At 41.2% G+C, this 13,234-nt stretch overlaps 1 protein-coding gene across 1 annotated transcript in view; it reads right to left on the reverse strand.

Annotated features, from left to right (window-relative positions):
* Megf10 (multiple EGF like domains 10) overlaps nt 1-13,234 on the reverse strand; it is a 165,779-nt gene that overhangs the window by 46,871 nt on the left and 105,674 nt on the right. Inside the window, exons 7-9 of the mRNA XM_052155826.1 lie at nt 13,082-13,202; nt 9,365-9,501; nt 3,611-3,823 (exon numbers count right to left, since the gene is read on the reverse strand). Of these exons, the coding sequence (XP_052011786.1) occupies nt 3,611-3,823; nt 9,365-9,501; nt 13,082-13,202 (471 nt within the window). The remainder of the gene's footprint in view (nt 1-3,610; nt 3,824-9,364; nt 9,502-13,081; nt 13,203-13,234) is intronic.

Consider the following 13,234-nt stretch of genomic DNA (forward strand, 5'->3'; position numbering starts at 1 on the left):
GAACAAATTGTTTTACACATAAAAAGATGATTGAGCACAATATGGAAATATTTGTCATTTTATACACACATATAAATACAACCACTTTTAAAAAGTAGTTCTTCGGTTTCATAGCTAACTTATAACAGGCATCCAAATGGGCATCATATTGGCTGAGGCTAGTGACATGGGTGTGTGATTCCCAGATACAGGCTCAAGGACTGCTTGGGCCATACTGTAAATTCAAGGTAAGCCTGGGCACTTACTGGAACTCTGTCTCAAAATAAAACATACTGAGCTGGGTGTGTACCAAAAATACAGTACTTGCTAGCATGTGTAAGATCCTGGGTTCAACACCCAGTACTGGAAAGACATATTGGCTAAAACAGAATGAATGATTCACTGAGTTTCCTTTAATTCATTTCCTTATAGGAGGACTACACTCAATGCAATGAAAACTGGGTGTCCTCCTGGTTAGTTTTGACTGTGAACTTAACACAATCTTAGTCATCTGGGAATAAAGACCCTCAAGTGAAGAACTGACTCAATCAGATTGGCGGGTGATCTGTGAGGAAATTTCTTGACTGATGACTGATGTGGGACAGCCTAGCCCACTGTGGGTGACACCATCCCTAGGTAAGTGGGTCTGGACTGTATAACAGAGTTAGGTAAACATGAGCAGAGATGGGTCCAGTAAGCACCCCTTCTTTATCATGTCTGCTCCAGGTTCTAATTAAATTTCTACCCTGGCATCCCTCAGTAATGGAGTATTAGCTGGAAGTGGAATCTGAAATAAACCCTTTCCTCTCCAACTTGCTTTTAGTTGTGGTCTTTATCATAACAACAGGAAAGCAAATTAGAATAGATGATATTTGCAAGATAAATCACACACTGATGGCTCAAGGCTACCGAATGTTCTTATTAGCAAGGGTTAATAGACATATGCTCTGTACAATCTAATTAAACTGGTTTTATTTTCTTACTTACTTCATTCCTGCATGAAACTTCATTTTTTACCTGAAAGTCTATGTCCGTAAAAATGTCTATGGGTTCAATATGATTTAAAGTATTAATATCACTTGTAAATATATTTAAATTAATTTCAACTATATAATGGATTAAAAAGTAAAATGGCTACAATTTGGGGGAGGGGGTCCCTCTTATTAAGAAACAGAAGCTAAGTTCCAGGTCAGTCTGATCTACATAACACATTTCAAAGTCCACCAGGGATATTCAATAAGACCTCACCCAAATAAATAAATGAAGGGAGGGGAAGGGAGGGGAAGGGAGGGGAGGGGAGGGGAGGGGAGGGGAGGGGAGGGAAGGGAAAGGGAGGGAAGGGAAAGGGAGGGAAGGGAAGAGAAGGGAAGGGAAGGGAAGGGAAGGGAAGGGAAAAGAAGTAGAACCTATTGATCCATTTGTATGGGCTGTTTCATTTTATAAATGATTATTGGGAAACATGACATAAAGAAAGGCTTACAGGTATTTAGATGTTAGAGCTTGCCCTACTTATTGTTGCCTTTAGAAACCAGCTGACTAAAATGAGCCCAGGCTATCCTTCTGGAGATTCCATGGGCCCTAGTCATTCTTATCATCCAGCCAAACACCAAACACAAAGTGAGCCTTTCCAGGACCAATCAGCTTCCAGCAGATCTGCCAGGAGAACTTCTACTACGGCAAATAGCAGAAGAGACTCCCACACTGACCCTAAGCCACACAGTAAGAAGTCATTGGCTAGAAAATACATGATGGCCCAAGGCTACTGAATTTGGTATTATTTGTTTATTATTAACTAATGCTAGCCTATACTAACCCCTCCTCAAATATGTGGCGCTCATATATCACAGAGCCTAAAGACCATGTAAACTGTAAACATTGCATTAGATATATTATTAATCACACAGAAATGGTTTGGATACATTTATTGCATGAATTATATATAACGGCAAATCTCTGCTCACTTCATTAGATGATAAGGGAACAAATTAGGCTTTCAATTAAAGCACTGATTCCACATGCCCTCCCCCTTTCTTATCTCTAAATGGCCCAGCAGTTTGCAGGGATGCTCAAGATATGAGAATTAATAGACGACTCCAACGGTGCATCCAACACGATAGACTCATGTAATCCGTATTTATCTAGCTTTAATAGAAATCTGTAAAAGCTAATCTTTTAAAATAGCTTTCATGAATAAGGGCATCTGACTTGTTTCTAAATCTTCTGAATATTTGATACACATCATTTCAGTGTGGCTTTGATCTGTGTAATTGTTAAACAATCTCATCTACTTTGTTAGCCACGTGTACATTAGTCTGATGGGGCCTCTGTCAAAAGTATCACAGACCAGTGATAAAGAAAAAAAATTACTCTCCCCCCTGCATCTAAAATCACCAAAAGCCAAGTCTCCATGGTTCTCTAGTTTCCCTCAAAACAAAGGTCTTCTTTTGCTTTCTTTTTTTCCTGGATTTTCTGCATTATTAGATTTCATCTGTTTCAATACACAGTATAGTCCACTGGCGATGAGGCTACCTGAGACTTACCTTACTGTGATAAAGGAAGCCCAACACATGGCTTGTGTTTAACTGTGCCAGCTCCTTATATACCAGAAAGTTGAAAAATAATTTTTTGCAGAGAGTTTATTACCTAAATATTTAAATTTTTCATATAAGAGATAACAATATGTTTCAATGGAGATCCAAAGTTGACCACAGCAAAGTAACATGAATCACTTGGAGCATATATTTCTTACACACTTACACACACACACACACACATACACACTTACACACACACACACTTACGCGCACACACATACACACACACCAATACAACACAAAGTAGAGTTTTCTTCTGTTCCTAGTAATGCTGTAAAGAATAGACCAACCACATACCTCTGTGTCCCTGTAGCTTTTGTGGATTTGATATGGCTAAATATAAATGTGGTACCATCTGCCCTGAATGTGAACAAAATTCTTTCTGCTAACATCTGAATTATTGTATACTGTACTACATTTTTGCCAAATTCATCTTTTCCAGAAGTCTGCAACTGGGCTGGGAATGCCAAGTCATATCTATCTGATCCTTGGAGGAGGGCAAAGACAGGAATAGGTGGGAAGATACTTTTTCAGAGACAGACAAGCACGATAGGGTGGGCAGAATTATAGCTTCCTGTTCCCAAATTTTTGGAGAGATTTTTGAGCTGAAAGACCCCTGTGAGGTGAGTTTTTTTTTTCTGTTTCTTTGTTAGAGCAATCAGTTCTGAAAGCGATTCCACATGTGACAGCCACATGTGAAGCGCTTTCCCAAACCCTCCCACTTCCTCTCTGTAGCTTTTCCTTCTATGAATGCTCAAACAATGCTCAGTGAACATGATGTTTTTACATCCTGAGGTTGGCTTAGCCCACCTCTCCACGGTATCTTCGCTTCTAATGGAACGTCACACGAGCCTTCTTTTTAGGGGAAAGTTCTGTTAATCTCAGGGGGAAAAATGACTTTTAGCAGTCCCCATCGATAGATGAAATAACTTAATATCTAACCACAACCAATAACCTTAGCCTTTGAACATGGGCTTTCAGTCCCTCAAGTGAAAACTCGAATAGAAAATGCTTTTCCAGAGGCAGCTGGTACTCACCTGTGAGTGTTGTCCAGGTGGCAGGGGCACCGCTTGTCACATTTGATGCCGTACAGGCCCTCGGGACACAGGCGCGCCTCGCAAAGTTCACCTGCAAAGCCTGGTTCGCACAGGCATGTGCCGCTCACATGGTAACACTTCCCTCCATTGACACACCTGCAGGTCTCAGCACAGCGCACTCCATAGGTCCCAACAGGACATTCGTCCTGACACCTGTTCAAACAAGAGACCAAGAGTTGTTTCAAAGGGGCCTAACTATACAGGTTGACATGCTCTGTGACCCCATAGTATTCCTATTTATTCTATTATAGGTTTTTAAAAAAAAGTAAGATGGATCACTCTGTAGCAGGGAGAACTAAATACAAAGACTGGAGGAATTCTGAGCTTCCGAAATAAGATGCCCTCTACCCAAGTTTGTAGGTTATGACAAGGCTTGGAGTTTTCTAACAACGTTTTTGGGGAAGTGGAATATTGCCCTCTGTTGTAAAGTGCTGCAACGTGGTAAGGAAAACAAAAATCAACCCTGAAATTTCACCTTAGAGTCTTTTTAACAAAGAAGAAATAGTTGAAGTGGGAAGTTGATCCCCGGAGGAATGAATGGAGTCCCAGCTACTCCATGGAAGGCATGAATAGTTAATGGGGCCAGCCAAATCTCTTTTTGGAGAGGTGAAGGGACTGGGAGCATTGTGCCAAGAAGGCAGAAATACTGTCTCATCTAGTGGCACACACACATCACAGTAGGGGACAGTGTCTCAGCAGCCACTTTCCCTGTGGCTTTCCGGTCATGCCAGACTCTGATTTAAAAAAATGTATATAGGTCAGTATTGTGTTTTCCAGATCTAAACCATGTAAGCAGCAAGAGATGCTTAAAAGCAACGGCAGAGAAGCAGTTCCAAGAGAAACAGCCCTTCTACCAGGTGGGCACAATTCTAGTGACAGGGTGTGGTGAGCATCAATATTGGGATTCTAAGTACAAAGGGGAAAGCTTGGGAATCTTCTGACATTTTGCTAGTTGACTCTGGCTCTAGTGTGCACTAAATTTGATGGGGAAAAGTGGGGGTTGGGGGGGCAAAAAGTAGGTTTCACTGCTACTAGAACTCTCCAAGGGCACTTGTTAGCACGATGCCACAAAGTGCTTAACCACAAGAGAAATTCTGGAGCAGTTGAATGAATTCTTCAAATGAGTTCAAGTGTAGACTTTAGAGCTACACATGAATGAATGTAGCTATTTTTCAGACCATAGTATTTTTATAAAGGCCATTGATGTTTTTTAACCTTCAAGATGCTTTTACAAACTAAAATCATCTGATTTGTTCCTTTAAAAGGTACACTTTAAAGAAAGACTTTGTGAGGTCCAGTGATTTACCTGATCCAGACTTTTACTAAAGGCTGACAAGATAGCTTCAAAGTATGTCTGACAAGATATCCTTGCAACTCAACGCCAGTGGGGGAAAAAATGATTAAAAAAAATTACCAGTTCCTTACACTCTTCCGTAAACTTATAAACAAAACAAAATGTTAAACTTTGAGTTAATGGGATGTCTCAGTGGGGAAAAAAAAAAACATCTAATAGCCTGAATTCGATCCCAGAATTCATGTGATTGAGTGAACGGACTCTCTCAAGTTGTTCTCTGACCACCTCCCCCACAGATTCCATGCGCCACCCCACTCCCAAGACACAGTGAATACCTAAGTGTTAATCATGTTAATCAGGAAAAGGCTGGATCTTGGGTTATTTGACTGATTTTAATGTGGTTTAAGAATGATATAAAGGAAGTTGGAAGTCAAATGTCTAGGAAAGTTATGTTACCCTGTCATAGGGAACTAATGTGTCGGACTCATTGTGAGTTGGCACAGTGTTTTCCTTCTCTTGGAAAGCAAAGTATATACTAGCTGGTCCTGGCCTGTATTTATCTTTCTAGCTTCTAATTAAAGATCTAGTAGTTTCTAGTGTAAATGCAGAATGAATTTACTTGGGTTTGTTCTCTAAGTCATAGGTATGGCAACAGGTTCTTGTCAGAACCGCAGCACCTTTTTGTCAATCATGGTTAGGTTGGTCCACCTCGGAAACTCAAGCAGAGGGCAGCTTTCTAGTAGAGACTTTTCCTGTGGTTTTTAAATCACTGTTATAACTGTACATGTGTATAAGGTACAGTGTGATGATTCTGGGTATACAGAACATTTTCTATTTAAATAAGCATCTAAAAGATCACCATTTCCCTTTCAAACCATTAAAGTTGCTGTTATGGTACCACGAGAAAAGAAGGGCTATCTCAGGAATCTGTAATACATTTTTTCTTAAGAATGATGGCAGAGAAATAACAGAGGGTAATAAAAATGGACCAGAAAAGAAATGTAGAAACGATTTCTATTAAACTACTGATATTTTAATAAAAGGAGACTATTTCTATTAAAAAGAAAAGAAGAAAAAATTCTAATGGTGTATTTGGAGTAAGGAAAAGGGATGATCATTAAGTAGACAAAACCTGACACAACACTAATTAATCAGGCACATCCTTACACCAATATCACTCTGATCACTACTTTGTGTCACACTGTGAACTTGAGGCTGAAGTCAGGGCAGCAGCTCCTTCTTGTCCTTTGGAGGGAGCATCGCACTTCCCAGAGTGACCGGAATAGCTGAGGGAAATCATGCTTCTGTGGTTAAAACTCACATTCTTCCTCAGACCTGGACTCCAGGCCCAGCAGCCTGCCTCTGTAACATCTGGACCTGCTGTTCTGAGAGAATGCTAATGGAAGTGGGAAAGAGCCAACTCTTCCACAGTGGCGGAGACAGAGTGGCCCAGCATTGAAGACCAGGACTGCATTCCTGGGCTGCAGCTTCTGACGTCGACCCTGTATCCCTGCTTCTCCTTGCTTTCCGAATCATGCAGAACACAGTCTGGCAGAGCTGTCTTTGGAGTTCACTATTCCAGACTCCCTTACTGAGTTGTGAATACTCACTGAGCACTCTTTTAAGCCACGGGCCATGCTTTAGCATCAAAGAACCAGAGGGTGATCCTGTGACACACCCTTAGCGCATTTTAAAGCATCTTCAAGCAGAGGTTTGTGAGGATCTCAGATCATCTTCCCCTGATTCTCGACAACTTCACTGGATGGTGTCTCCTTACCACAATGTCTTTTGGGTCTTTCCACAGACCTCAAAGCCTCCTATTTGTCATCTGCTCTGTCGTCCTGCCAGCCTGCAGGGCTCACCACTTGTTTCCCTGTGGTGGGGTGGTGGCCCCACATCCTGGGTGTATTTGCTGGCAGCTGCCTGTGCTGGCAACCGCTGTGGAGCAGCCTCTCCTCATCCTCCAGGCTCACTGACGTCTCCAGACATCTCAAGATGAAGGGACACTAAGGATCCCCACCCTTGAACCTCCTCCCCACCTCCTGCCACAAACTGCCCACAGCCACTCCCTGTGTCTTTCATAGACACAGATGTGCTTTCTGCATCCCATGAATTGCATGTGTTAATAACTTAAAACAGAGGCAAGAACAGAAATGGGAAAACAGTGACCACAGGGCATCCATAGCCAACGCCCCACAAAAGCTTGCGCAGAACAATTCTCCCATCCCAACTCATTTTTTCCCTCCTCAAGTTTCAAATTTTTGCTGTTCTTCTCTTCCCCTGTGTTCCAAACTCGCTAAGCACATGTTCGCTGGACTTGCGGGTGTGATGCTTTTGTGTTGTTTTTAAATTTAAAATCTCTAGAGTCTAGAACACTATATAAAATACTGCTTTAGATTCTGCTTGGCTTTGTTCCTGTCCTCTTCCTGATCCTGTTTTCTGTCATATAAATGTATAAGCACAGCTTATAACCTGGAGCTAGGCTGTGGATCGCAAAGTCACGTGGAGTAGCCCAGTGCTACATTGTAAAATGGATAATCAAGGTGTCTATAATTCATACATCAAAACAGTAAAAGGAAATTATGTAATTGTATTCACAAACAACAAAATGGCTTTTAATTAATTAAGTGGGCACTTCTAACCAAAGACCTTAACAAAAGGAAGGACTGGAAAAGAGACACTGGGTAGCAAAGTAACCGGAAACAGCAGACATATAAGCACTCAAAGCCATCTCCGATAATGCAGTACAAGGAAGAATTCCCACACTGACCTCCTATTGGCCAGCAGCAATTCATAGCTTCAAATAAGTAAAATAAGGAAGTGAATTAATCGTTAGAAATATTTTGAAACCACTCTTTGGTGGCGGACACTAATATTGCAAAACTAAATGATTGCAGTCTTTGCTTAAAACATTTAAATTAATTTAAAAATTGGTAAAGTAAGGATTAAATTAATAAGCAAATATCTGAAAGCAAGTTTTCCTTTATCTAGGAAATACCCAGTTAGAAATTTAAAGATAATTTTAAAGTACAAAATACTTAGAAAATGCATTTAATAAGTCAATGCAGAGACTGCCTGGAGAGATGGGGAAGCTCATAGTATTTAATCAAAAGTCATAAAATTAAACTAGAAATTAGGAAATTAAAAAAAAAAGACTAGGGTAAAAAGGCCTTTATAGCTTACATACATCATTAAAATACAGTGGTGTGTAATTATACAGTGTTCCTAGCTATTAGCCAAACGCAGAACTGTTAGAGTTTGTCCAGTTCCTGCACACCTCTCAGACACAAAAGCTTTGTGGATAAGTTTTGGGACTGCTCCAGAACCTTCAGTTTACTAAATTTTATCACATGCTGGAGGAGAAGTGCCCTGCCTCAGCATTACAAGGACATGGGCTCTTTGTTCTTACAATGTCTGCCTCTCAGGTCCCCGTACTCTGACTCTACGCCGTAGGCAATGAACTTAGCTGTCCAGTCTCCTAGGACCTAGAGCAAAGTTGAAGAGGCAGGGCAAGAAGAGCCACTGAGGTAACACTTTGCCCTTTAATACGGGAAGTGGCAACTATGCATGGAAGAGCTGCAGGAGCACAGACAGAGCAAAATCACCCGTCTGCTTCTGCTTCGCACGGCTCACAGAGTTCTAAGTTCTCCCACAGAACGGATGCAGTCACCTCCACGCAATATTATAAACGCAATGACCATTATTTTACTTAGATGATGATCATGATGATGATCATGATGATGATGATGATGATTAATGTGTGTTCACACGTGCCTGTGTGTGGTTTGAGTGTAAGTTCCTGCAGAGGCCAGAGGTACAAGGGTTACTGGTATTTATGAACCATCTGACATGACACTAGGAACCAAATTCAGATTCTCTGCAAAGGCAGTATGCATTTAATCATAGAGCCATCTCTCCATCCCCAGTGACTAACATTCTTAAGGATATTTTGGGAAATGAAGAGGAAGCTTTACTTTATATAAGGCAGTAAGTACATGTTCCATTTGAAAATCAACCTGTCAATCACTGCATCCCTTTCCTCATATGTCATATCTCAAATCTATCTAAAAATACTGCAAATGTAAAGTGCTAAATACTCAGCATTTCAAAATGACATGTTCATCATTGGTTCTGATCAGCTGATGTTTTATTGTCTTTTATCTAATGTCTCTCTGATTTCCTCCAATACACTATTGTTCTGTGACTTGGTCTCTATACACTCCATGAGAATAAAGGTTTTAGTACACTTTTAGACTTTATGGATGCTTCTGAAATATTAGATAGCAGTTATAGGCACATGATACTGAGCATGCTCTCTGGACTCACCAAACTTTCCTTCTAATTAGAGTGATTAGAATCTTATTACTTATGAGTAGTCAGAAACACAACTGTGCCCTTACCTTTCCCCTGTGTATCCTGGGCTGCAGTGACACTGGCCTGTGGCAGCATCACAGGTTCCTCCATTGTGGCACTGGCATTCTTGGGAACAGTTCTTTCCAAAGCGACCCTCGGGGCAGGGCTGACCACACACTGTGCCCTGAATTCAAAGAGACTTAGAAAATTAGATGGGCCACCAGCCAGCACCAGGGAAGGCAGAGGAAGGAAACAGGGACAGAAGAATGGGAGGGAGGGAGGGATTTGGGGACAGAGCTGTGAGACAATTAGATGAAGGGTATTTCAGAACACAAAAAAGTTCACCATCTTCAAAATGTGAGAAATTCCAATCTGACCTATTGACTCAATGAGACTCAATCTGACCTCAATGAGACTATATCTCAAGATACATTCAAAGACACCAGAAGAGTGATCCTAAGAAATTTTCATATTAAAAGCTAAACTTTAAGTTAAAGTTACATAAAACCATTAATGTGACCTAAGTAAGCTATAAACCCTTCTCAGTATTCTTCCCTGAGCCTTACACACACCATAAATCAACCATGCTCACTGAGCGTCCCTACGTAAGTAGCAGCATCTGGTGTACACAGAGCATCTGATTGCTTCCCTAGATGCTAAACTCTATCACTAGGTTCTTTTCTTAACATAGTATAGTATTATAATTATGATATAATATTAATATAGCATAAGATTAAAAGTTTGTATACTTGAATTAACAATAACATCGCCTAAAAAAGACTTCTGCAGGGTTAACTTTTATGTCAGAAGAAAAGACATATTTTCCAATATGCAGGTCCAATAAACATTTCTGAGGTAAACTTATTCCCTGAGGAGAAAACCCAAATAAGTCACTAGGACAGTTCTTCTTACCCTAGGAGCTATCCTTAGGAAGCACAGTCATATGTATTGCAATTGTGGGCCTATGAAAGTAAGACATGACACCAAGTACTCAGTCTATCCATGAAATACCCCACTGTTTTCTACTTCACTGTATAACTTGAAACTTGGGCTTACGGCCTCTGATTTATTGGAGTTATAATCAATAGAATATTTATTGGAGTGATAATTAGTACAAACAGTATAATACAATGGGATTTCCCTAATGTTTTTTCATTATCCTCTCTTTCAAAAGGGACAGACTGTGTGTACTCTGAAATTGGAGCCTAGCTAGAACACCAGATGGTTTGCTAAATGTTTATTCTGGATAGAGTAAGAAATACATTTTCTCTAACTACTGGCTACCCACAAAGGCAGTTGGTGAGCTAATTAAGTTCCCTCTGGTGGTTTCTAGCTATCCACAGACAGGAAAGAGTCTTCCACAGGCCCTTGGAACCATAAAAACTTTTGAGAGATGACTCAGGTTAATATTTAACTGGAAATCATCTGCATGCCAGCCATCGTGCTGAGCACTGGGTATCAAAGTGACCTTTGCCTGGTCAGTCCCTGGGTGATAAGGAGAACAGAGAGAAAGATAGCTGTGATCACTCAGTGCTAGTACATGCCACTGCACTTGATGGAATACAATAACATTGCTGAAGGAACGATGGACCAAGGACCAGTGAACAGCTGACCAAGGTTTTGTATGTGGTAGGGGTCTAATGCAAATGCTCACTTTCTCGGGGTCTAATTCTAATGGCCCATAATGGTCCTTTGTGATGTCCAGGGATGCTGTTGAAATGTTGGATTTGAAAAGCCTAGTGAGAGAGCAACCAGCTGAATGATGATGAGGGTGTTATTAGCTGATAAATATGGGGTGTGTGTGTGTGATAGGAAGGTCAGTTCACCTTTGGAGACATCTAACACAGCAATACATATGTTGTAAAGGAAAATTTTAAGTTGGGAGTTCAGTTATCCACAGAGGAAAAAAAAATGGCTGGAAGCTTCTTTTAAGAAACATCTGTTGTAGCCTAGAGGAAGTGGTTGAGGGCAGCTTCTGATGGCCCATTGAGTGGATTCATCTGTCTGCCTCCTGAACTCATAGTTCCAGGCTGTAGCTACAACTTTCTCATATCATAACCTTCAGGTATCAAGGAAACATTGCCACCTCAAGATGAGGCAACTCAAAGGCCCTAGCTGTGAAATGCCTTCAATTCCTCACTGGAAGATCTTGGAGCTCCCTGAGCACTGCCACCGTGGCAAGAGTGTTCCCTTGCCAAGAAGCCTTTAAGAGCTAGTTTTAGGAGAAGGCTGAATACAGGAGCTGAGAGAAGGATTCGAAGATAATCTGACACTTCTACTTGGACTTCTGAGAAATGTTGACTTGCACTCAGATCCAGAGGGCTGATATATATACATACGTATATATATATATATATATATATATATGGTAGGTTTAGTTTCCGAACACTTGCTCTGCTGGGCCTGCTCAAAACACCTCAGTGATCTTTCCACAGCTTCCTACAACCCACTGGCCCATGACAAAATGTTGCACCCTCTAACTCCATTTCTTACCTAGTTCTTACACTTTGCTTAAAAAAATCAGACTCTGGCCAAGCCTTCACCGTGGGTCTGATCAGCTCATTGTACATATGCCACGGTAGTCTTGACAAAACTCTCCCTTATATCTTAAGGTCCACACCTATGTTCTTTGCTTGCAATAAAGAGTAATTCGGGTAAATTCTACTCCGCATATTTGCCTGTAGAAAGTATGGCTGAAACAAAGCCCGGACATTCGGTGACATTGAGACTCTAGGCTACCAAGGTTGGAGCAACTAACAGGGTAGTTACAAATCACATTTGGGCTCAGGGAAGGTAAGATAAAGATCCCAGCTGCAGATGACTGCTAAAGTCATGGGTCTGAGAGAAGTTCCCATAGAAGAAATAGCATAGGAAGAGCCCTTCAGTGAGAGAAGTGGGAGAGATGGTTGCTGAAGAGGCAGAAGACAAGAGGCTAAGACAGAGAGGTGGGCAATCACGTGAGTCACAGCTCTGGAGGAACAAAGCAGAGAAAGAGCCTAAGAGTCCTAGTGAACCTGACTCTTACAAGTCACTAGAGGCTGTGCAAGAAGAGGTCCTAGTCAGACATGGTAATGACTGCTCTTGTAAGACACTGCTTTCTTAAAGCAGACATGCATAGACCACTCAAAAGGATGAGAACTAATTCTGTTTTCTGGCTTCACATGTACAATTAATAATGCCTTCATGCTGTGTATCCCACATAGCAGTAAGCCTATAGAAGTACTACATAAAGAAAAAGCATTATGTTTAAGGTCTGGGAAGCTTTGTCAAGGAAGGCTTTTCCTGACACTCTCTGGAAAGTTCTACAATTCTTGGTCTGCATGATTTACTTCAGTGTTTCTTCAGATTTATATGACAGCCTAATACTTTCATGTGACACGTATCCTGTTAAGAAGGACATTATCATAGACAGTGGAGTCTATGGATACAATTGTGAAGACAGTTGTTAAATAATTTCAGTGTTTATAGGTTGTTGTCATTTGTGAGATCAGATAAGTGCTTCTTTTCTTCTTTGGGGGGAATGAACAGTGCATGGTCATCATTGCTTCCACAAGGGCTCTTAATACACTCTACAGACAAGCACAGGATGAAGTCACCTTCTGGCCTCTCTGGACTGGGAGATTTGTTTTTAAATGGCTGTGTATTCCCAATGTGGAAATGACAGCCGCCACTACGTGCCTTTGTGCTAAAGTTTCCTTATGATATTCTCTTTTGCGTCCTGAAATGTGTGATTATTGGGAGGTGGGGGTGGAAGGGACACTTACCATCCAGCCAGAAGGGCAAGCGCACTCTCCAGTGACATGATGACACACCCCTCCGTTTTGGCAGGGACATCTCTGCTCACACTGTGGGCCATGTTTGCCAGGAGGACAAAGATCCTCACAGCTGAGGGATGTAAATGAAACCAGAGATACTGT

Source organism: Apodemus sylvaticus, chromosome 13, assembly GCF_947179515.1.
Source record: "Apodemus sylvaticus chromosome 13, mApoSyl1.1, whole genome shotgun sequence".
Classification (NCBI taxonomy): Eukaryota; Metazoa; Chordata; class Mammalia; order Rodentia; family Muridae; genus Apodemus; species Apodemus sylvaticus.